At 36.3% G+C, this 26140-nt stretch overlaps 2 protein-coding genes across 2 annotated transcripts in view; one reads left to right on the top strand and one right to left on the bottom strand.

The window, feature by feature from the left end:
* The window catches only part of MYO6 (myosin VI), a 109731-nt gene extending 88510 nt beyond the window's left edge, over positions 1 to 21221 (top strand). The window contains exons 28-35 of the mRNA XM_033054172.1: positions 1818 to 1978; positions 6388 to 6417; positions 6920 to 6958; positions 10039 to 10142; positions 11403 to 11534; positions 13712 to 13738; positions 16192 to 16410; positions 17826 to 21221. Coding sequence (XP_032910063.1) covers positions 1818 to 1978; positions 6388 to 6417; positions 6920 to 6958; positions 10039 to 10142; positions 11403 to 11534; positions 13712 to 13738; positions 16192 to 16410; positions 17826 to 18025 — 912 coding nt within the window. The 3' untranslated portion in view covers positions 18026 to 21221. The remainder of the gene's footprint in view (positions 1 to 1817; positions 1979 to 6387; positions 6418 to 6919; positions 6959 to 10038; positions 10143 to 11402; positions 11535 to 13711; positions 13739 to 16191; positions 16411 to 17825) is intronic.
* IMPG1 (interphotoreceptor matrix proteoglycan 1) overlaps positions 18781 to 26140 on the bottom strand; it is a 57860-nt gene continuing 50500 nt past the window's right edge. Inside the window, exon 18 of the mRNA XM_033054169.2 lies at positions 18781 to 25912. Within this exon, the coding sequence (XP_032910060.1) occupies positions 25881 to 25912 (32 nt within the window). The 3' untranslated portion in view covers positions 18781 to 25880. The remainder of the gene's footprint in view (positions 25913 to 26140) is intronic.

Raw genomic sequence — 26140 nt, 5'->3', positions numbered from 1 at the left:
GCAGCTCAAACCACACTCCTCCACCCTTCCCCATGATTTACAGCAATTCTTACTGATTTTCTAGTAAGCTCTCATTCTGAGGTGTGTTTGGCTCCTATATTCCTCTTAGTTTTTTCTTGGAGATTGCTTGGGTGACCTGGGATAGCAGTCTTATGGGAAAAAGAACATCTATAGTGCTTTTCTTTGTCAATGTTTCTTGGTTTCTGAGCTGTGGGTATCTGCAGTGCAGAATGTAATTTACACTTTTACTTTAAAATACTGTGGTTTGGATCCAAGCGGATACATCATCCTGTAGGGTGTTTAATTCTCCCACATACAGATAATTTCTCATTATCTTTCCTCCTGGTGATAGGTTTTGTCAGCTAATCTAAAATGAGATTCATAGGGTAAAGTCACTGGTGTAACTGTACAGTTTAGTGTTTTAATGGTGCAACTTTACAATGATGGGTGGGAAGCAGCTTTGTTTCATTTGTTAATTTTTGGGCACTGCTAAAACTTGATGTTTGTGCCTTTTGAAGGTATGAATTAAATGGTCCTGTTTTACTTACTGTGTAAGCGAGGCTTTCTGTGGAGTAATGACAGTAAACTGCTGTTGTTTGGCTTGGCAGAGGCAGTATATTTGAATTTCTCCTGCACTGCACTAAGTTGGAAGTTCTACCATTTGCTTAAATTCAAATTCAGATCAATTCTACAGAGAATTCCAGTGTCTGTCTTAATCCGTTTTCGAAATGTTATACCCAAAGTCGTGCCTATTACAAAGTCCTGTAATGCCAAGAGCAGAATATCAAGAAGTATTATGTTAGTGCTATGGAGGAGTAGCCATAAACTGTTTCATTTGAGTTTTTATGATTCTAAAAACTTTTGAAGACTAACTGTTATAATAGCGAACTGTTGGGAAGGATAAGGATTTGACAGGAAGGTTTCACAGATATGTATAACAGAAACATCTTTGAATGTAGAATCTGAAGAAGGAATAGAAATAATAGCAAGTTTTGATATAGAAGAAAAAAATTGCTGAGCCAGTCTTAACGGGTAACTGAGAAAGCAAAGAGCAAGTGAGTTGGAATGGGCTTTTATGACTCTGAGCAAAGGATAAATCCACCTCAAACAAAAAATGTTTTTACCAAGCAAAAAGATTTTCGCAAAGAAGAAAACCAATGTTACAAGTAAAAGAAAGATCTCAAAATTTTCCACTGCAAGAAAACTGAAAAACAACTTCTAGCTTAAACTGTAACATACTAACCTTTTGTTGTTAAAAAAATAGTAGCATGAATATAGTAATGTTAGTAGTTGAAATAGGCTATAAGTAATAATAAAAGTATTAATTAGTTGTTACATAATAAAATACACAACAAAAAAAAATATAATGCTTTGTAACATGAATGGAATGGGGCTTCAGGACACACGGCTTGCCTATAGCCATCAGCTATAGGCTCACCCACGCCCCACAACTACTGTAACCTCATCTCTGCAATGAACAGCATCTCAAAAGCTTTCTGAAGTCTCCATCTATCTGTCCAGCTCTTACAGTGAACAAAATATTTCACGTATTTTTAAAAAATAAATAATAGTTACTTGATGCTTTATTTAAAACGGTAATATAGGTGGTGGATAATTTTTTATAAACTATATGAAAACCAAGATTCACTTTGTTTCATCTTTCTTGGGTCACACTAAATACTAATCTTGTTAATTTTTCAGTTCTGTGAACTGTACGTGTTTTCAAAAGTTAATAATCTACTATGTTTTTCTGATATTGCTTATGTAGCATTTTGGTTATGATTGGGTAAGGTTAAACGTGTCTTATTCTAAAACAGGCTGAAATTGAGGCTCAGCTAGCTAGAGAACGAGAGGAGGAAACCCAGCACCAGGCAGTGCTTGAACAGGAACGTCGTGACCATGAGCTTGCAATGAGAATTGCCCAGAATGAGGCAGAACTCATCAGTGATGAATCTCAGCTTGATTTAGGATTGCGCAGGTATGGAGTTAAGTAGTTACATTTTTTTCTCTGTAGTTTTTTTTCTCACTATCCTGATCCCTTTGAGAAGACTATGCTCTTGTTCAGTTTAAGGAACTTTGTGTTCATTAAATGGAGGTTCTAAGTCAGTGTATTAGAATGTTTTTCAAATTAACTTTTGAAATTTGTTAGATTGCTTTTGCTTAGACTTTCTTCATTTTGCATCTTGCTACATCAGTAATTTTGTAGGTGCTTGTGAATATGACTGCAGTTCTTCTTTTTTTTTGAGATCTAGCAAGGATGGCAAACTTAAAATTTTGATTTTATGACTCATTTAAAGTAAGGAATGGAATTTCTTCAGTAGTAAGTAATAATAAGATACATCTTTGCTAGGACTTGATGGTTCCATTTGTACAGTGAATTTGTGTGGGTGGGGTTTGGTTTTTTTTTGCACAAGAAGCCCTCTTGGAATGCAGAAATAAAAGAAAATTCTGGAGCCTGACTGGTAAGTTGTTTTCAAGTGGAATGAAAATACCTAATATAGATGGGTTCAAATGTTAAGTGTTAGTCTTGTTTTGTGTAGATTTTTGATGTGGAGTAAGAAGAGCTTAACTTTTGATGCACAGAACCACACTACCATGTCTGGAAAGCAAAAGCTCCAAGGGCTCTTCATGTGTAAAAGGTCATTCCTTAGAAGCAGCTTGGAAGTTCCAGTAAAAATAGTACTTATTGGTCAAGGTGCATAAAGGGACCTATGAACATGATCACATGCTTGGTGACTTCATTAGTATGACTGTACTCAGTTGTTGTTGAAATGAGTGCAAGAAAATTCCCTATGTTGCCAAGGAATTTCAAGCTCCCAGATGTGTTCCATTTGCTACCCATTTTTCATCTAGATGTATATTTTTTTTTAATAACTGTATGCCTGCTTGAGAATGGTGGGTAATGTTTTTGTCATGTTCAATACTGACTTTTAGACAGTTCCACTGAAATAGTTATGGTTCTTCCCTGAGTTGTACAATAGCTGTCATATTATCTCTGATGAGACTGACATGTTCCATTCACAGAAACAGAATGGTTTGGGTTGGAAGGAGGTGACCTTAAAGGTCATCTCATTCCACCTCCCTGCCATAGTTAGGGACACCTTCCAATAAACTAGGTAGCTCAGAGCCCCATCTGAGCTGGTCTTGAACACCTTTAGGGATGGGGCATCCACAGCTTCCCTGGGAAGCCTGTTCTAGTGCCTCACCATTTTCCCTGTCTGAATTTTGGTGCAATACTTTGAAGGTAAACACAAAGTCACTCTAGTGTTATGACCTGGCCGAGTTCTCCTAAGAAGGAGAGAGGGAGGCAATAGACAAGAAGAGGTCAGAGAATTCAGTAGCTTTTCTGTCAGTGAAGCTCTAATTTCCGCTGCGTTTCCTACTACTCATAGGTGAATTTTGGCATTTGTCTTTTTTGTATAATCCCAGAATAGATGATGAACTAATTGTCATCACAACTCTTTATGAGTTTCTGTCTGCTGGATAGCTAGCACAGTTCTGCTGTGTAGCTGGTGGGAGACTGAAGACCATTCTGAGTGATTGGAAAGTGCTGAATGGTCTGAACACGTTAGCACAAAGATGTAAACCCTTTCTTGAACAAGGTAATACCTAAATCTAGAAAGAAGTGATAGATTTTTCTACTTTTGTGAGATATTTTTTGTCTCATTACCAATTGTTTTCCCTTGTTTCTAAAGTCTATTTCAAATAGTTAATAGCACAATCAAAACCTGAATAGAATGCTTTTAATTTAATATGGGATTTTATTTTGGTTTGTTAAAAATCAGACTAAAACATTAACCAGACCTCAGTATCTTCTACTGAAATCAGATGATAGATTTTCGTATAATTTCAGGAGTTGCCTTAAAGGTATCAACTATAGAAATTCAATGAAATGAAAACTATTGGTTAGAACAAAATATATACAGTAAATTCACGAATACAAGCCGCACTGACTATAAGCCGCATCTCTGGGTGTTGGCAAATATTTCGGTTTTTGTCCATAGATAAGCCGCACCCGAATATAAGCCGCTCTGTCGTTCGCAGCGAGGACCCGCGTGCAATTAGTAACAGAACCGCGGGAGGGCGGGGTTTACTGGCTGAGCTAAGGCTGTGCAGGCTCGGCCCGCTAGGGGCCGCTGACGGGGCCAGGTGGTCCAGCACGGTGCTGCAGCTCGGGGCCGGCCGCCGCTGCCACTGGGCTCGGTCACCCCGGGTCGGCGCTGCCCTGCGGTGGCAGGCAGGGACGGAGCTTCCCCTGCTCCTACGGCAGCGGCGGCGGGCGGGGAGGGAGCTTTCCTGCGCCCGTGGCGCCAGCGGCGGGCAGGGACGGAGTTTCCCCGCTCCTGCCGCGGCGGCGGCAGGCGGGGACAAAGCACCCCGTCGGCTCCCCGAGCCGCGGCAATGGCTGCGCGGGGCTCCCGTCGGCTCCCCGGGCCACAGCAATGGCTGCGCAGGGCTCCTGTCGGCTCCCCGAGCCGCAGCAATGGTGGCGCGCGCTTCCCCCCCCCTCCCCGGGCCGCAGCAATGGCGGCACGCGCTTCCCCCCCCTCCCCGGGCCGCAGCAATGGCGGCGCGCGTTTCCCCCCTCCTCCCCGGGCCGCAGCAATGGCGGCGCGCGCTTCCCCCCCCCCCCGAGCCGCAGCAATGGCGGCGCGCGCTTCCCCCCCCCTCCCCGGGCCGCAGCAGGGGCGGCCCGGGTCTCCCCCCTCCTCCCCGGGCCGCGGCAATGGCGGCGCCGGGCCCCCCCCGTCTCTCCCCTGGGCTGTGGCAGAGGAGGAAAGAGAGCTCTCCCGCCTCTCTCCCCGCCCCCCGTGCTGCCTACAGGGAGCCAGGCTCCACCCGCGGTGCAACAAAGTAGCGATTTGTAACAATCGCAAAATGCCGACTTTGCAGCTGCTCGGGTCAGCACTCTGGCAGGCACTTCTGAGGTTGTATTAGCCGCTCCTGATTGTTAGCCGCATTTCCGGTTTAGGAGCAAAATCTTAGTCAAATTGGTGCGGCTTGTATTCGTGAAATTACTGTAATTTAATAATTAAATAATAATTTTTCAGGACTTCTTTTACATGATACCAATCAAAATATTGCTAGAGTCTGAAGAAGTTATGGTCTTCTATATTTGAGACTGACATATTACTATGTGATACACTAAAATCACTGACTTTTCTATAAGTATTTATTCCTTTCCTGTTAAATTTTGCTGTAAGATAAAGCATGTATGACTTCCTACTAATTCGTGCAGTGTACTGATTTTGCAGTGTTTCTACACAGTTTTCTAAAAGATGGTTTCATGCTTACATATTGACATGAATAAAAGGATATTTTCTATTGTATGGTAGTAACTGTGGAGTGAAAAGAGGAAGAAAAAGGTGATTTTGTGTGCTCAATTTTAAGAAAGATGTGACACTTTCGTGTTGTCGTATTTAAATGAGTGCCTCTAGCTCATTTCTCTCTTTGCAATATCTGGCTGTATTCACTTTCATGGTTTTCATAGATATTTCAGGGTGCATAAGTATTAGCAGTTTCCTTGAAAAATTTATTTGTTGGCTTCTTTCAAAGAAGAAAAGTTGTTTGCTCTGGCAGCAGATCCAGCACTTTCATTTGTGTTTATTCTGTGCTGAATCTGCTGGACCTCTTCTAGCTTTATCCAGTTTTGCTACTCATCCACAGTTTGAAAGGATGTGTAATACATGTTTTACTGCACCCAGGGGGTAAATTAATGGTAGTGATTAGCACTTAAGTAGAAAAATAATTCAAACAATAGGTATCTGCTTTCAACTGGGCAATATTTTTCATTTATGTGGCTTCTTGAAACATTCAATATGGCATGTAACCAAAAGGAGCTAGTCTTAGAGAGTGTTGTGGGTGTATCTGTTCTGGGTGTTGCATTGGAACAATCCAAAATAAAGTCCTAATGTAGCATGTTTAGTGCTACATGTGTGCACCTCTGGGTTTCCAGTATAGCAGTTAGACTTGGGGTCCATTCACAGCTTGCATAAAGAAGCATCCATCCTGTTCCCAGAGCAACTACAGGAGGATTGCTGTTATTTCTTGTGATATGCTTATCAAAGCATGAAATAGATCAGTAGCATGTGTCAAAGTCTCTGATTTTGAAAGATCAGACAGGGGAGAAAGGCTGGGGGAAGCTTTCACTTCTACATTTTTGTGCATTTTTTTCCCCCAGATTATCATTTAAGTCATGATTGAATGAGAAACTTGGGGGGGAAAGGTTTGTATAATCAGTTAAAAAATAATAACAAAAAAATTTCATAAGATAATAAAGAAGATATGAGAGAGCAGGAAATGCTGTGACCCACCTTTTCTCGCTTCAGATTATTAGAATATTAACTAGGCAGTAGTCTGTCTAACATAAATGTCTTTTATTTGCAGAGCCAATGGAACAAAGCCACAAATGACTGCGTATGGCATTTTTTTCCATTTGAATGCTCTAATAGATAAAAGCTGGACTAATTAATCAAAAGAAATTGATATTGTCCTCTCATATACTAACACCCCACAGTAATCATTATTAGTATGCATCTGTAGTGTCTAAATCAATTTGTAATACCTTATATTCACTACTTCGCTTTTGTCCAATAAACCTGTTAATAATCAAATATACTGAATAACTTCTGCTCAAAAACTATGATGTAATTGCTGTAAAGCTTTTCACATACCATCTATTTTTCACTGCCCTGTGTGATTTATTGCTCTTTACAGAATCAGGACTCTGCGTGTGTGTGTGTGTATATATATATATATGTTTGTGTGTATGTGTCTGAATGGAAATAATTTAACATAAGTAGCCATTTCCTGTTTACTTCATTTGACTTCAGTTTGATTGTCAAGACACTTTCACAGTTATAAGGGCTTTTTTATATCAATATATTTGGTTTATGTTCATTTACCAATTTTCTTGTAGGGAGCAAATGGCCACAGAAATGTCAGAAATATTGTCTAGGTAGGTGAGAAGTTATAACACCAGTAAATCAATCATTTTATAAAAACAAATCACACATGAAATGGGTTGAATTACTATGGAATTCTAAGTAATGTAATCTGGGTTTTTTTTAAGTCATAAGCAGATAAGTAAATTATTTCTTTCAGAGAAATTTTCTTTACCAATACTTTTTTTGTTTCAGCAATTATTTCTTTGCTATTTTGATTGATTCTATTGAAAATGAATATAAATATTTAATGTATCCTGTAATTTTGCTAATGTTTCTCCAGCTTTTTTTTCCTCTCACTTTTTGATAACAGAACTCAAGGCTCCACATCTTATAAAGGCATATTTCTACAGATTGAGCACAAAGTTAATGAAGTCATTTAATAGTAATGTAACTGTTGGTGCATTTAATAAGAAAATATTCTAATTATATTTCCCTTAAAATAAAAGCAGTTTTGAAAACTGCTATGGTAAGACCATATTAAAAACCCTCTTAAGATATCCAAACAAAGTCCCTTTCTGAGATTTCTTGAATGGAAATGCAAGATTTTATGCACAGTGCAAAACGAAAGATAAATACAGGTTTTGGTCTGAATATACTAGTTGGTAAAATACTAATTCTTGTTTCAAAGAAATTGTGATTGCCTTCCTTATCACCAAGTAATTAGAAAGGTGTTTTCTGCAACTTGAGGGCAGAAATAACCTTTGACATTGATATTATGAAGCTGACAAAAGAATAAAAATTGTTTAGAGTTTTTGAAAGAGAATCTGTTGTTTAACAAGTTACTAAGCTGTGTATATATAGGCTGAAGATGATCAGTCTCACATGTTTCGTGGGTTTCCTAGTGGTAGCATGGATGATCAGAATGCAGCTGGTAACTAAATTTTTTTCCTGCAATGTTATTTTAAGAATAGGAATAAACCACATTGTGTGTACTTAAGATAGCATGTGAATTTAAATGGCCATGTTGTATAGCATATATTGACATAGTTCCAATGACAGTGACCAATTTTTAAAGTACAAAAAAATGACAAAACTTTGGGGCAAAATCAGAGGCTCTGTGTTTTGGTTGAATTCAAAATGCAATGCCTCTCAGTACATGCTTGTCTCACTAAATTTGTCTCACTTTTCATACACTGGGAACTTTTGATGTGAGACTGATCTTTTGTATTTTTAGTCTGAAACTACTGTTTATGATACATAGCTGTCATATGGAGCAGTGAAGACTGAATGTCAGGCGTGATGCTCCTCTTAATGCCATACTGTTATGATTGAAGTCATGTAGAAAACAAGCAAGAGATCTTGAGAGTGCAGAGTAGTACCTTATTAGAAAGACTAAGCCATTCAATTGGATTAGCATTCTTAAAGATTACTGATTTAACCAGAGAAGGTACAGCCTAGTTCTGCTGTGCTAAATTAGGCAGCAAACTCTTAGAGTGGTGGGTAATGTTGCCAAATAAGGAAAATCCTTAGGATTTGTCAATTTAGGTTCAAGAAGGTTAGATACCAGGCAGTAGAAATTATTTATCAGGAATCCTTAATGTCCTACAGGTGTGCCAATAATAACAAAATATTAAAGTATATATTTTGAAGGAGTTTGTCCAGTTATTTGTTTTACACTCATGAGTAGTTCTAAGTTGGAGTTAATTTTTTAGTTGGACTTCTTACACATAGCTGGAAGCTGTGTGTGGACTGGGATTAATATTATGAGTAGGCATTAAGATGCTACTGCAAGATTCTTTAGTTTTAATTATACTGAAGAGATGGTTCAGTTGTTATTAAGAAGAATGTTAGGTTTATTCAATGAAATTTAAATTGCATTTGTTATCTCTGCTTTGTGCTGTATCAGCATAAAGAAAAATTTCAGGTTATAATAGTTATTTTGTAATCTACTAATTAAAAAAGGAAAATAAACATAAAACTTCACAGTACCACATGAGACATTTATGGAAAAATAAACGTGAAAATAATATTCACTAGATTATACCTATTAATAATGTCCCTGTCCCACAAGGATATTACTGCACAAACAGACTTTCAGATGAAAAGGTCTGTTTTTTTCTTATTGCATCAAGAAGTTCTTAGTCATGAGCAGAGGCTGATAAAATCATTCAAGACTGTCTGTTCTTGAATTCCTTAGTGTTTAAAAGGTGTGCTGATCATCACTGAATGTTACAGTGTTATGAATTTATTTTTATAAAAAATAATCTTCAGGAGTTTTCCATTCCTCAGGGTTCTACTTATCCATACCATATTTCTTGGGGGAAAAAAAAAAAAAAATCAGGCTTATCTTTATATCTCGTGTTTGTTTTGTACATGGAAACCTTGTGCATTTTCTTAGAGATTTTAGTAATTATTTCTCACTTGCATTTGCTGTTTACTTGCTTGTATATTAGCTACATGGTGAAGACCTTTTGCTTTTGGAAGACACTGGATTTTGATGGGTCTTTTTTTACTGGTCAGCCTTTTGTCTGAGTGATCTTTTTTTACCTTGGTATTTCTTTATTATCAGTATCATCAACCTTAACCCCTGAATGAATGTTGCTGTTATTAGATAGCCCATATAGAATTAATTTGGTTTCTTCTCTCAAGTTAGATTTTTTTCAAAGACAGAATATTTTCTCAAACTTTGGAACAAAGATTTTGTCCTAGACCAATTTTAAATAGCAGAGGAAATGCCTTTTCTTCCTCCTTTTTGTTCTACTTCAGAAATATTTTTCCTTGTCTGTTTTTTGAATGGAACTAAAAATGGCTACAGTTGGTCTTTGTTTTCTGCATCTTGATCAGCACTAAGTAAAATGTACATCAGTGTGTGGTGAGATACACAGAATATGTGTCTTTTCATACATGAACAGTATTAATGACAATTCCTTTTAATATCTAGGAGGCAAATCAGATAATTACATGATTTGATGCATAAAATATATTCATTTCTCTTAATAATTAGAGCATCTTGAAAATACGGTATTTTGTCTTAGAATTCTGCATGGTAATAAGTCTCATACATTGTTGATCATGGGATCTCTTCCTCTTCATAAAACAATTCCTATTTAATACTTAAAAAATTACATGTATATTTTTAAAATAATTTTAGGGGTCCTGCAGTGCAAGCCACAAAAGCTGCTGCTGGTACTAAGAAGCACGATCTCAGTAAGTGGAAATATGCAGAGCTTCGTGATACAATCAACACATCCTGTGGTAAGTGTCTTTTTTTCTGAGAAAGAGTTCAAGTTGTAGTTATATGAAAAGTGTTACTTTCTTTCTATAACAAAGATAAAAAGTTTATCTAGTTTGAGTGAATAAAAATTAATTTAAAAAATAACTCTTAGCCCCGAAAGAACAATACATGGAGCTATTTCCATAATAAGGAAACACAATTTCCATTGTTATGTCTTTTAGGGATTATATATTTATGATATTAAATGGCTTGGGTCATAAAATACATGTCATAACTTCTTAATTAATTTCACTCAGTTTGATGTACTTCCACAGAGGGAACAGTGATTATTATGCTTTACCTAGAATTTGCGTGTTCTAAGAATTTTTTTACTATCACTTCTTGCTGTCACCAGATCATAAAGAAAGCAAAAATGTCATGTAAAGCACAGTGTAAAAATATGTTATCTTAGATTTTCATATTATTCTTTAATTTTCAAAATGTGGAACTTCTTTTTGGAAGCTCACAGTGGGGCATTAATCATTTTGGCCTCATTGTTGTGAAGATAGAAACAATAAGAATTATTCCTTTTTTAGATATTACTGTTTCTTCTGGCTTCTTATTGAAAGCAGTTGGTTAATTTGTGATTCAAGATCACTCTGAATGTTTTCCTGGAAGTAGTAATTGGAATCTAACTCATTCTTTTTTACTGTTTTTACATATGCAAGACTGGAGCAATGTTTTCAGCTGCATAGATGGTGCAGTAATAAGTGGAGTTCGTTCCTTGTGAAGCCAGCTTGGATACTCTGAGATGACTAATGAAAAAGCCTTGTCATCATTCAGTCTCTTAGCATATGAAATTCAGAAAAATTAAAATAGATACATGAAAAAAGGATGCAAATCTAAGCAGTCAAATTGCTGTTTTTCTTTTTTTTTCTTTCCAGTTGCAGAAATAACGTTCAGCAGTGCAATTGAATCTTTTTATTATTTGTTTCTGTGCTACTTGTATTGTGATATTGTGTCAGAAATATTTGTAATATTTCACTGCTCCAAGTGTCCCAGTACAACAGCTACTTTGGGAACTGCCTTTACTCTAAAGCAGAATAGGATTCATCAAACTCTGAGGGACTTTCTGGGCCATAAAACACAGACCTGCAGAGAATGAAGATTTCTGATGTTACATTTTGTCATACTAGTATTACAACTTGATCTCATATCTTATCAATATAGAAAAACATTTAATAAATAATTTTTGTGACTTTTCTCACTCATGTCTTCCCCTTCTCCTTTTTTTGGGATAGATATTGAACTCTTGGCAGCTTGCAGAGAAGAGTTCCACCGAAGGCTAAAGGTGTATCATGCTTGGAAGTCCAAGAACAAGAAACGCAATGCGGAAACAGAACAGCGTGCTCCCAAATCAGTCACAGACTATGGTGAGGAGAGAGAGATCATTTTGTATTTATAATAATTTTGGTGATAATCTTCTAAAGAAAACATTTCTGGAATGGATTTTGAGTTTGCTAGGTTGAAGAAACTTGGAGTTTTTAGGAGTTTTTTGTGTTGGTTTAGAGTACATATTTTGGAAAGTTTGAAACTGGCAAATTATTCACAGAAATTAAAACACTTTCAGTAGACCCAGCTACTTGTGCTAAACAGGTCTCTTAAAACCTTTTCTCACATCCAGCTGATATCTGATAGAGTTCTTGATCTACTGATGCAGGTGCTTTTTTTGTTAAATGTTCATTACTGTGCTACTTTAATATTTAATAATATATAGCTATGTAGACATAGATGTAGATACTTTTAAGAGGTGCTAATAATTCTGTTGCTTGTATCACTGCTTACATACAGCATGTCACATCCTCTTTTAAAAAAAACTGTGAGTGTTGATACTGCAATTTTGGCTCATGGGTTGACAAATTTTGCATAGACCCTGTTTACTATTAGGACACTCATTCTACTCATTTCACAGGCAGGTGTTTGTTGACAAAGCAACACACTAATCTGAGTAAATGACTTTCTTTTCCATTCATCAAGAAAGTGTGGGAGTTTAAGACAGCCAGACCTGAAAATTCTGTACCTGCTTTCTGGAGTGATATTTACAAAGTGGACTGTTATTCTTTTCCCAGCATCCCACCTCAAAAATCTGGTGATCATCTGTTATAAAAGGAATCTAAGAAATTTGTAGAATCGCTGTAAATGCATAGAATAATTTAGTCAGATCATTCCTTTTGTCTTTGGTTCCAGTGTATTTGATATTTGATATTTGTTCATGGGAGAGGCAAAGGAAAGGGAAGATGGGGAGAAAGTGCTCTCCTCAAAGTCACATGAGCCTGAGATTAAGACATTATCCTGGGACATGGAGAATAAACATCCCAGGGAATGCAGGTGCCTAGGTAATCTCAGTCCAGGTATAAAGGCACCTCCTTCCCCTTGTTTCATTTACTTGAGTTATGCATTACTTGAGCATTACTTGAGTTTGAGGTTTTCAGGGAACTTTAGTATGGGTATATGGCAGGCAAAATCTGGAGCCCAGGAGAAGGTATTATCAAAGAATAGGTACTTGTGTCTGAAAAGTGGTTTTAGGTGCTTAAGAAAACTTATGACTGAAATGACAGGAAAAGGCATTTGAGGCACTACTGCAAAGTGGTAAATTGTTTTGAATTTGAGCTCACACGTTTTCTCTGGAGCTAAGTAGGTAAAATATTCATACACAGTATTGCTGATGGGAAGTATCAAAGAGGGATGATCTTTGGATTTTTGCACAAAAAGCTGAGAATGTTCATGTCCTTATCACTTTTATTCAGACATTTGCTGCATTCTTTTCAATGTTTTTCATTGTATTTTTTTACCTTCAATGAAATATGACGTCGTATTTCTGAAGAAGAGAACCTTGCAGTTCAGAAGAAGTTGATAGTGACCTTTAGAGACTCTTAATGTGAATGCCAGTGTAATTCTTTGTATTGCAAATAATTATACCACATGGGAATTTCACATATTTTATATATATATATACATATATATATATATATAGTAGTGATCTGAGAAGGTAGTAAGGAGGAATTCTGATTTCTTAGGTGCTTGACCTAAAAGACTTTCTGGTGTCAGTAGATATGTGCTTCAAATGATGTAGTTTTTTCTTTCCATCTCTTCATTGATTTAATGTAATTTTACAGTATACTTTAATGTAATTTTGCAAGTATCCTTTAATTAAATTCATGTATTCAGTAAAGAAGCTAAGCACTCGTTTGTATATTATTATTGGCATTGACAGAGCTCTGGAAGTTTTTTTTAGCAGAAATGTCAAAAAAGAAAAGTACTACATTAATTAACTAGCAGATTTGTCAGACCAATCTGTGCTTAGCATGTATACCACTGAGGCTTTATAACAGGAATTGAAAATTATTAAAGTGATTAATTTTGAGGTTAAATCCCAGTGAAAATAGAAGTAGAAAATTAGTAGAAGTACTTCAAATCTGTATTTATGTTGTAACTAGAATTCTCATTTGTCTATTATCAGCATTGGTGAAAAATGTTGAGGTAATGAAACCATAACTCATAAAGGATCTGCACTTTCATGTTTTGTTCAACATGTAATATTTGTTCACAGATTTTGCACCATTTATGAACAACTCAAGTAAGTGAGGAGACAGTTGTTTAAGCTAACTTTGAAGAATAGGAGCATTTGAGAGCTCTATACTAACATTGATCCAGTGTTTTGCTACACATGTACATAGAAGTTAATTGTAAAAAAAGAAAAAATACAATTTGACAGTGTTATTCATCTGATGGTAATTATGCATTACTCTAGTAATTTACAAATGTACTTGTCTTCATGAAATCCTACCCATTTGAGGGGTCATGGGAAGGAGAGTGAAATAACCTTGCTATGTAAATTATGTATAATCTCCACACATCCCCCAAAATAACATTCTTGTTCTACCTTTTTTTTAATTGTTTGCACATAGCTTTTTGTTGTAGCAAAACTCTGGACTCAATATAACAACTGTTTTCCTAGCACAAAAACTAACATTCAGGTGATGGTTTCTTCTGAATAAAGAGCCACAGTTCTCTAGCACCGAGTAGAGACTCCACTGGCTGCTTCGCATTCCTGTTCTCTAGATTAGCCCTTGGATTTAGATATGCTTGGGGTAGAAATGAGCCTCAGCAATTACCATTGCAGTGCAAAAAGTATTTGTCAATACTGAAGCACTGATCTGCTGGGATAAATGTTCAGACAATCTGTAGAAAATTAGTTTTTTATGAACTCTTTGTCTCCCCTTAAGGTATGTGTTTTATCAGAGTTCATGTGTACATGTAGCATTCACCTGTTAAAGTCTGTGTTTTTTCTTCTATGTTTGCTTTTTATGCACACGTAAGAAAAAAAAAAGGAGATTTGATATGTATAACACATGGAGGTTTTTTAAGGTTCTGCTCTTCAGGTTTAGAAGAAATTTCAAGGTGCAGTTGCTAATCTGTATTAGTCCTGTTCATGACTGTAAAAATGCGTTATTAAAAGTAATTTTCCTTTTTCATGTTATTAAATATTAGCTCAGAAATTACCTTTGTTGCTCAATAGACAAGGAAAAAAATATAATTCAATTTTAATCATTCTTTTTATGCTGAAAAATACAAACAGTTTATACTGATTTTCTTCTGTTGGGATGATAAAAGTTCTTAAACAGGGTGTCTGTAATGGTGGTGTACACCACTAAAATGAGATCAGTAACAAACTTTTGCAGGCACAGCTATCAAAGGAAAGGATCTCGCTTTTAACAGCATTCACTATTTAAAATTACAGTAATTTCACGACCATAAGGTACACCCCCCGGGAGTCGGCAAAATTCACAACTTTGTAGATCATATAAGGCACACCGGACTGTAAGGCGCACTTTTTTTTTTTGCAGTGAGGCTCCGCCCCCAGCTCCCCCCACATGTTTGCTGGCCGAGACCCCGCCTCAACCCGGCAGCCATGGGCCCCTGGGCCTACCTCCACTCGGCTGCCGTGGCACTGCCGGCTCCCCTCATGGCTCATGGCTCACACTTCCGGGGTGGCAAATGTCACAACTTTGTACATCATATAAGGCGCACTGGACTATAAGGCGCACTTCTGGGTTCGGGGAAAAATTTTAGTCGAAAGGCTGCGCCTTATAGTCATAAAATTACTGTAATTATGATAGTGTATATGTAAGATTAAGAAGGTTGATCATTTGATGAATTAACATGGAGTATGTGCTTTTATTTGAAAGCAAGTTTCTCTCCAGAGTCTGAAATATGAGGAACTCAAAAAGTCCAAAAATGCATGTGGAAAATATTTACCAAAAATATATATGAAACTTGAAGAAATTTCCTGTAACTTTCTCCTTTAGAAGTTCAGTCAGCTGATCTTAATGGTCTGAAATAAATAATTCCTTGAAAAAGGAAAGCAGCCAGAAATTAGTTCTAATGCCAGACTTTGGCATACAGAAATCTAGGCAGAAAATTGTTTGGTGGCAGCTTTGTAATAAGCAGTATTTATTGTCAACATTTCTATTAACAAATTAGTGCTTTCTAACAGTATTATACTTCCTTTTGTGTTGACTGTGAACATCAAGTGATACTTTGTATATTTGTAACTGAAAATGCTTCTGTGCACTGTGATTGTTTTTTTACAAAGAAATAGACTGAACTAAAGCAATTACTAATAAATATTTCTGGTTGGTAAGAAATTTTATATGGGAAGTTCTACCTTAAATATTGGTTTAAAGCAGAGTATGTTATTTTATATACTTTGTTTCGTTTGAACATGTCTTTGAGCAACATGTAGATACAGCAGTTAAGAAGAGCCTTTTCTGACCAGTTTTTAGCTGTTGCAATTAACAGAATGCACATTATATGAGATGGGAGTACTTTTTAGGTTTGCTGAGACTTCAGATGGCCTTGAATTCAGAGAGAATCACTTGGTTTTGGGGGGAGGTTTATTTGTTTTCTTATTTGTTTCGTTGTTTTGTTTGGTTTTTTTTAATGTGCTGATTAATATAGGAAGTAATGTGACTTTCTTGTTTTCTAATGGTTTTGTTCACTTATTTTTGGGGTTTTTTTGTATGATAGCACAACAGAACCCCACAGCCCAGCTACCAGGCAGACAGCAAGAGATTGAAATAAATAGACAACAGCGCTACTTCCGCATTCCCTTCATCCGCCCCGCAGACCAGTACAAGGACCCCCAGAACAAGAAGAAGGGTTGGTGGTATGCACACTTTGATGGGCCCTGGATTGCTCGGCAGATGGAGCTTCACCCTGACAAGGCACCCATTCTGCTTGTAGCAGGTTGGTGTTGAAAGCAAAATTGCAATTTCTAAGAGGTTCAGAGTTGATAATGAGCTTTAGAAAAAGAGGGCGAGTTTCTAAGTTTCCCAAGTTATTTTTGTTTTGGTTTGGTTTTTTTTTTTCCATCAGAAATTCTTATTTGAGCAGAATTTGAGGATTCAGGACTGCTGTTGATGGTGGCCAAATGTTTCGGAATATCAGTTGGACATATAAGTGGTCCTGTGTTTTACTTGTACACATACTTCCACTTGGGAAGCCATGGACAGAGTGGGAATCCAAATGTAAAGGGTTTTATTATTACAAGTCCTCAGATTATTCAGTGAACTGGAGGCAGTGTGAACATAAAAATCACAATTTATCTGGGAAACGTCTAATCAATTGTTATACTGTTTTTTAGTTAGCTATAAAGAGTTACAAGCAGTTTGTATCAAAACAATTTGTGTATGTTGCATTGTCATTCCATAGCATGGGGCTATTAGAAAGCTGATGCTTTTACTCTATTTATGCTACTTTATGCTAGTATGGGAGGATAGCATTTTAATCTTAAAAAATTAAAATAAATGTTGCAGTGAATAGTGTAGAGATTTATCTGGTAGTGAAATGTATCCTCCTTTTCTGGAGGGTAGTGAACAGGGGAGAAAACACTGGAGAAATGCTGCTTACAGTTCTGTGTTTGGAGTTTTTGTATTTAACTTAGAGACTGAGGAAAAGCCATAGCCAATTTGTTTCACTTAAAATTATGCTTTACTAGCAACAAAAGTTCATTTTCTGCAAATTATTTAAAGTAGAATTCCTTATACCAACTGTTGCTGTTCAGTGCTAAAGCCGATAGCTAAAAGTAGCACTGCTGTCGTGAGTACCTGATAAAAATAAGATTACAATTTAGTTTGTGAGCTATGCATATCATTTCATTGGATTGCCTGTGTTGGTCCCCTTTGATAAACGCTGTTTGTTTTGGATGGTAGGTGACAGATTAGCTACTTGGTCCAAAGTCTGAAATTCTTAGTTGCTTAGCTACATTTAACCAAAAGTAAATCAGTTCACTGTGAAGTGGCCTGAAACTGCAAGTGTATGTAATCCAAATGCAGTTGCCATCCTGCAATGGGTTTCAGAGGAATATATCAAAATGGTGATCTTTCAGATTCTTTCCTTTATTCCTTTTTGTTCGCTCTTTAAGCACAACTTTGTCAATTGCAGCATCTGATACGCATTTATTCTCAAACTGCTTTAGTGTTCTCTGTGTAACAAAAAAACCCTGGAAAATGCCTGTATCTGTGGACTTCCTCATAAGCTCTGAAATCTACTAGCAAACCAGATCTACAGAGCAGGAAATGTAATTAACAAGGATCTAATCTTTATTGATGGGACCTTTGAATGATGTAAAAAATGTTTTCTTTTTCCCTTTACCATTTCAGGTAAGGATGATATGGATATGTGTGAGCTTAATCTTGAAGAGACTGGCTTAACCAGAAAACGAGGTGCTGAAATTTTACCGAGACAGTTTGAAGAAATTTGGGAGCGCTGTGGAGGCATCCAGTATCTCCAAAACGCAATTGCAAGCAGACAAGCTCGCCCTACCTACGCTACGGCGATGCTGCAGAACCTGTTGAAGTAACTGGGCATTCGACACAGGAGCCTTCGAGATGAGAACCTTGCCCGTGATACAAAGGGAAGAGTTCCTCTGTGCTGCAGAGGGCCTAAACGTTCTATAATCAGAGTAGAGATGTTTAATATAAAGTGAACAGATTTTATTAATCATGTGGTTTGTTAATTTGTACTTCATGATGTTTAATTTGTGTAGTGAATTTTACTAGGTATGAGGACCCTGAAGAAACTTCAGTCAGTGTAGTTTGCTGCATTTTGTTTATATATTGCATTTTCTTTAACAGTTTCTGTTATAACTCTTAACACTTTTAAGCAGTCTGTCTGTACTTGGATACATATTGCAAAGAACTGCACTGCAACCATCTTTTTATAAGATCATTTCTTTAAAACACTGAGTAGTTGGCTTCAAGTGGTGGCCTAGTAAAGAGAATATGCTATTTTTAATAACTGGAATTGTGAGGCCTTAGCTTTGACTTCTGTTACGGAGAAGTTGGAGTATACTTTTATATAATCTGAGACATTTTATGTCCTGATTTGCAAACTGGTTAGTGTCTGTATTTAATGATTTTTGTTTTTCCAGAACCTGATGGGAAATCCTCCTAAACTTGAGACCTATAAACTCCTGTTTAGTGCATTCTCTGTCTTGGTTTAAAAGAAATGGTTTTCTGTACATTCCAAGTAAAGCATTCATACACGTCAAAATAGTGTAATATTGGAGGTCCTCAAAGAATGTACTGCTCCTTAGGGCTTATACCACTTCTCTTGTAGATTCTTTTTTTTTCTCTCTAGTACAAATCTGCTTTAGACTTTGTTTTTCTGACCACATTTCTGTTAGCAATTCTTGGACAGTTTGTTTAGCCAGGTAGTGTAATTTCAATATATTACACTAAATTGTCCAAGCCTTGTATCTGAAGATGTATAAGATTAAGGATAGCATTAAGGGAAATATGTTCAGCTTTTTGCTGGCAGTATAACTTAACTGAATACTGAGGCCTGAGCCTCAGAAATCCTCTTTAATTGTAACAAGATACACAAAGTCTGTACCTTTTATTAGACTGTGTAAAAAATTGGTCGAATAACATAACGCATCTTAATACTATGTGCTGATGCAATAGCTACAATTTTTAGTGTACTGGAATATCATAGTGATTTGGATGCTGAGCTGTATATTAGTCTCTCTCAAGTTTCATAGCTTGTAATAGTTCCCTTATTAAGCAGTTTGTTTGGGAGTTTTTTGGGTGGGAATAATTAATTTCATACAGTTTTAAGACACATCTCTTTCACTTATGTGAAGATTGCTTTACCTTGCTGGCCATTATTTCAACAAATTAAACATGACCATTTGTTATCTCTCTGATAGAAATTCAAAATATAAGTAGCTTGATGTCCAATTACATAGCATGACTTAAAAATGAACTCTTGCCCTTTTTAATTGGCAGTTTGCTTGCAGTATAAAATAATTTCCTCAGTCCTTACTCAGCTTGAAAACTCTTGGAAACTTTAGTTTTTAAATGCATAAATATACTTAATTTTCAAGAGGGGTGGTTCTACAGCGCAGAGAAAACTCCTTGCTGACTTTAGATTGTGGTTGCATGCCACAGTCTGATTGTTGTTATAAATACACTCCTTATGGGAATAATGTGTAGATGTTCAAGTGGTATTTAACTCTCTACACACCCACTGTGTCAGGGAATCTCAGCTTCTGCTGCAGACCCACTCTACTTCCTGGTCATGTCATTGCAATCGAGAAAATTGTTTTCATGTTACCCAGATTCTTCACTGAAACAGTCATTTTTGGCTGCAAGATGAAAGGAGAAGTGCATCAGACTGCTGGCTGGAAAGTCGTGTGCAAACCTTAAGGTGTTGCATGAGTTTAAAGGTGCAGCTTATGAAATTTAGATTACTGGTTTAATGTGTTACTGCATGGGAACCAAAATGTGACAACTTCCAGTTCCTGGACAGTTAGCACTGCAAGAAACTGTGCTCCCTCATGCGATCCAAGGAGGAAAAATCACTGACGTTACCTGTGTTTGTTTCTGTCTGGATTTAGCTGCTTGACTTGACATATGCTATATCAGTGTATGTATCTTTAAAGATCCATGAATCTTAAGAGACTGAACATAGTAAGCAAAGAACCTCAAATGCTTACATGTGTGTGTAGGTATGCACACATATATGTACTTAAATATTTTGATATGTATGTGTGTAAACATACCTGTAGGGAACTTTAAATAAAATTAACGGAATTTTTCCAGTCTGTTCCTTTAGTTATGTCAGGATTTCCTTGACTGGCATTGGAAAGAAAATTTATTCTTCAGAATGGAGTGTATGGAAATTTTTCTTTACTAAATGACTATTAGATATGAGCTATCATGAAAATAAAATGGACTTGGAAATAGTGGAAGAGGGTCTGGTGGCTGGACATCTCCAATGAGATGTTTCCACCTCTCAGCATTGCTCCACAAGTATGCCTGAGGGAAGCAGAAGATGCATTCCAGAAATCAGGGTATTCTAGTTTGCACAGTAGCAGGCTGCTATTTTTTCCCCTTTTTTTTTCCACTCTGCCCCAAAAGCAGCTTCTGCTCTTAGTTTTACTTAACTTTTTGTGAAACAAATTAATTTTAATTCGAGATTAGTTTATTTTTTTTACATGTCTGACTATTTAACTGCTTACCAATTGTTTCCATGGTCCCTTGTACTGTGTCAGTAATTATAGTTGGTTGATCAGGAGAGGAAATACAAAAGGAGGGGAGAGGGTTGATCTTTAGCACTGTAGAATGACCTGATGCCTTTCTGGTCTACAATTACGGAGAAAATTATAGTTAGGGGGTTTTTTTGGTTCTCTGTGTGTTTCATTAAAAATAAATAAATAAATAAATAAATAATTCTTCCTGTCAGTGAAACTGTCCTTTGTAGGTGAGATCTACCTAAAATACTCCACAAAACAGAGGAGAGGAAGAGAATCACCACACTAAGCTGCATTCCTGAGTAGGTGATGCAGGAATAAACATTTTCTTGAGAATGCTACTCTGAAGATCCTAAAGTCATTCAATGCTTGTCTTTTATCCACTGATAAGTTTGTGTTTTTCTTTACCTAGTTGAATCCTCTGGTTTTTCTCAAAAATCTTTAAGTATTTAATTGACCTCCTAATACTGTACTGAAAAATTAAAAATTAAAAATAAACACACTCCATGTTGAAATCTTACTTGTATCTTCTTACTGTTTTGTCTTTGAAGAGTTGAAGCATAAGGGTTAATTAAGTTAACAGAAAGATAAAAATAATCCTTTGCTGGTACTGTCTGCTTTTCCATGAGATATTTTTGGTGCTTAAACCTGCTTTTTAAAGTTTTATTCTAGTAAAGATTTTGTCTTTACTTTCTAAGATAAGTGTTTCTCCAAAGTAACATTCTGATATTAGTAAATTCCGATTTTGTTATATTAAATCTCATACTTCATTTCTCAGTAGTTACTTAAACAAGTAACTTTTTACTTTTATTACTTTTTTTAACATTTATTGCTCTCACGTCCAATATGTCTATCATTTGCTATACTGTGTACTCTGCATCCTTTTAATTTTAGATTGTGTCAGTGCCTGGTGACACAAATTCTGCTGCTTTGGATGTGTGTGGTGTGAGGGAAGCTTTATGTTTGAGTTGGAGATGTGGTATGGCTTTTGTGGGGTTTTATTTGTTTGTGTGCCCTTAGGGAACTTTCTCATCTTAAGGGCCAAATCAGAGTGGAATTTTTTAAATTTAAAAAGATTCAAGTAATTAATACTTTATCTAGGAAATGTAATTTTGTTTCAGTTTCCTTATGGCTTTTATCTCTAACTGTAACTTTACATCAGTTTTAAAGTAACATGACGAATTTTATTGTAAGATTAGGTACAACTTGAATTCCTTGTGAAATTTTCAAGTAAATAATTTTATTATGTTTTATTGAAATACAAAAGGTTTACGTCCAGCAAATATATTTGGTAATTAATAGTTGAGAGTGATAAATACAATCATGAATAATCATTATTAAAATACACATTTTAAAATTACTTTTTTTAAAATCTGGCTAATGATAGCTAGTGTAAGTTGAAATACACTAAACACATAGAAAAATACATTTGTAATGGAAAAAAATGGAATGCTATCAGCATTCTTAATGCATTCTTAGCTTACATGAGCAATAGTGAAAAGCTAGCCTTTGTAGGCAAGGATGACTGCCAGTGCCCTGCAAAAAGTACTTTTACAGTAATTTTACTCTGAAGTGTTACTGTGTAAAACCACATCTTGGGTTCCTTCTTTATTTTTCTTTCCTACTTAAATAAAGTAAGTAAAAACACTATTTCAGCTGTAGAAACTCAACTTCGTATTCTTGGTGCATTGCCTTCGTTCGAACGCAGTCACCGGTTCCAGTGGTTTTGCAGGCAAATCCGTGCAGTTTGGAATTTGTAAACAGTTCTTTTGAGCAGACTTGGGAAGGTGAACTAAAGCTCAGTCTTTGCTTGGTAACTGCATGGTACAAAGTAAGAATTTGTCACTAAAATCAGCTGCTGTCCTGAATGCACGAAAGTTTCACATCTGGATGAGGAGTTGTCATCCAGGATAGTCATGAACTTTGTAGAAGCTCAGTTTGAGCTGTAAGTACAACTTCTGGTGTGCACCAAGCAGCAAACAAGTGCCTGAATACAACACTGGTGCAGAATATAAATAGAGATATATACTCAAGAAAAAGATACTCAAGGTAAAATAATGCTTGTACTTGAATCAGGATTATGGATTCATAATAAGCCTACAAAATACTTAATGGTCACCTGTTGTCTGCTTGGATTTCTCCTAGAGAAACTAACAGTTACCTCTCAAAATTATTTGTGTGGATACTCAGTCTAAAGTGTAGGTGCTCATGTGCAATTCTAATCTACTCACTACCAGGAGGGTGCTTGTAAATACAGATCTCATGTTCTGAAAAGATGGAACTCCACATATTGTATCTCAGCAAAAAGTTTGAAGTCTTAGGATAACCTGATAGTTCCACTGTCACCAGAAATTAAATAGTTAGGTAAATATGTACATATGTAAAAATTATGTGTTTATTAACAGAAAAATAGGAATCTGATGTTCATAGAAACCCTTGAAAAATTAAATCCAACTTCTGTGTGATTTGCAATGTGAGTGTTCATGGAGGAATGAAGAAGCTTTTAATGTGGCCTTTGGTCAATGACAGCTCTTACTTCCATTCACCATTTGCATCAGTGTGTGTAAGGAAGGTTAATAAAGGAGTATAGAAATGCGCTGAAGTTCCATTGAGAACGGTTGTAACATACTGTATCGAAAAATGTCACATCTCAGCAAAATCTGTTTCTAGCACTCAGCTCTTAAATAAAACAGTTAAGATGTGTAAGCACCAAAAGCTTAATGCATGCATCTTAGTAGTGGGGACTTCCTACCAGACATTTTAGACATACTCAAAAGCTGCTCAACTTGGTCATTTGCTGTCCTTCAGTAAAACTATTTTTTTTTTAATGTGCACAGGTTTTAGAGCCAAACTATTGTATCTGTAGGAATCCTTGATTTTTTTTCTTTTTCATACTCATCCTGAAGTCCAATCTTGAATAATGCAGACCTCCTTTCTTGAATACCTATAAGAGAAAGTCCTGTAAGACATTTGAAAAGTATTGTTGAATTTGTAAATGCACTGTTTATCTAATAGCTAACAGGCAATGTCACACTAAAATCTGTTAAGATAATTGTAGTTCATTCCAAGAATTGAGCTTTGAGAAGAGAAGGCCTCAGGGGGATCTTCTGGTGGCCTTTCAGTACCTAAAGAGACTACCTTTCAGTACCCAAGAAGGAGGGAGAGAGACTTTTTGCAAGGGCAGGGAGCGATAGGACTAGAGGGAATGGCTTTAAACTGAAAGAGATTTAGATTCGATGTAAGGAAGAAATTCTCAACTGTGGTGAGGCACTGGAAGAGATTGCCCTGACAAGTTGTGGATGCAACATCCCTGGATTTGTTAAAAATCGTCAGTTTTTGGATGATTAATTGGGTAAAACTCCACCCAATCAAAACCCCTTCTGATAACTAAGTTTTGCAATAATTTTCCACACAGTAATTCTATAACTAAAATGGAGACTTTTTTTTTTTTTTTCATATTTGGGAAGGATTTGAAGGTTATTTTAGCTTCTACTGGAACCTTTTGCCTATTTTCATATATGCCTTTATAAATACAGAGCTATACTAGATAATGCATTTTAAAAAGCTGTCCCTGTTGTCATTACATATTGCAAACCAGAATTTAAATACCGAATTCTTAATTTGGCCTATAAGTGGTAGAGAGTCACTTCCTCCTGAAAATTCATTTCAAGTGCCATAATTTATTTTAAAGATTTTAGCCCTAAAGGAGTTTTCTAGATTGTGAAATCAAAGTGCTCCTCTTATTTTCAGCTAATGGAAGCTGTTCTACTTTCATTTTCTTCTGCCATTAACTTTTTTCAAATCATTAAAAACATGTTGAATCTAAGGGTGATGTAAATATTCACTGTGAACTTAAGTAACAGTGGAAAATAGCCACCTAATTTTTAAATCCCATTTCAATTTTGTGGTTGCTGGATTTTTCACTAACTTAATTTATTTAACTAGATCTTGAGAAGAGCTTTGTCAATGTACTTTTAACAATTCAAATATGGTCTAGATGGCACAGACCTGGTTTTCTTTCACAGATGCGCCATTTTATTGCTTTAATAAAATATTTAATGCTTTTCTATGTAGTAGTTTTAAGTAGTTTAGCTATTACGAAAGTTTATTGGTCTACAATTGCCTATAGGCACATTTCTTTTAAGGTGGGTGTAAAATACTAATTGCAAACATCTGTGCTCGTGCTTTTAAGAGCAGCAAATCGAGTTCGTTCTTGAGCTTTTCCACACTGCTACTCCCTGCTGTTTTGTCCATCTCTGTCTTTGTTCATCTCTATCTTTGCTTTCTAGTTCTCCCATTTTCAGCTCAGTCTGTAACTGTGGCCACAGTACTTGAAGAGACCACGCCTGGGTATGATGATCAGTGACAATAAATCTTTCTGTATGGTGTCTTTGCTTCTTCCTTTATTTACATAACAATAAACATGTAAGGAGCCCAGGATTCATGTAGTTGGTGTCCTGTCTTCCATAATGTCCAGCTAGTGCCAAGGGCACTCCTGTGCTCATATTCTCCACAATAACACTGGGTGCTGACACCTATAGCAAAAGCTTTGTGTTCCTAGTTGGGCTGTAATTCAGAAAAATTAAAATGGCAAAGTAAAAGCTTTACTTTGTACCTATCAAGAGGACATACTCAGATATATCAGAAACAGCCTGCCAGTTTTAGATGAATTTTTGACTCAGCTTTTCTCCCTTCTGTCTTTTTTTCCCCCACAAAGATACAAGGGGTTTCAAGTTGCAAAAGTTGAACTAATACTTGAGATATGAGCAGTATTTTGTTCAAAATAGAATTCCTATTTGTCAAACTCTATGTAGCTTAACCAGACTGAGATTTTAGGTGATCCAGTAGTGCTATTTAAACCTCCCCTTTGGATTGCATTGTGTGTTAATTTATCATTTCAAGTATTTCTTCTTCCTTCATATGTTCCAGTGACTGCCACATCAGCACATGGTTATACAAAATAGAACTCTGTTACATAAAAACATTTAAGAAGAAAATGTACTTGTCATATTAAGCATCCAAAAAATCTGAGCTTTTCTTTGTATGGAATTACTACAAAGAGGCTCCCTGCTAACATTGACAATGGGACACAACAAATTTTTAAGGTTTTTGAAAATAATCACAAACCTTGGTTTTGTCTGGCTGGTGCTGGAAATGAAGTGGTCCAGGGACTAACTTGTCAGTCTTGATTTTGTAAACTCATCTGGTGATCTACAAGAGTAAAGAAACCAAACCACTAATTATTTCTCTAAATGACTAAAGCACTCAGATAGGATAGACTGCCAGAGCCATGCAAGAGAGCTGTAAGAAAAGCAGTTCTACAGTCCTGTTATGAAACCTACGCTGCAGTAAATGTGAAAAGCAATGAATGCATTAGTATTTTCAGTTCTGAAATTGCCAAGCAAGAGAGTAGCTTCAAGTTTGATTTAGTTGTGGAGT

Source organism: Catharus ustulatus, chromosome 3 (assembly GCF_009819885.2).
Source record: "Catharus ustulatus isolate bCatUst1 chromosome 3, bCatUst1.pri.v2, whole genome shotgun sequence".
NCBI lineage: Eukaryota > Metazoa > Chordata > Aves > Passeriformes > Turdidae > Catharus > Catharus ustulatus.
The sequence above is the reverse complement of the archived record's forward strand: the minus strand, read 5'-3'. Positions and strand labels throughout refer to the sequence as shown.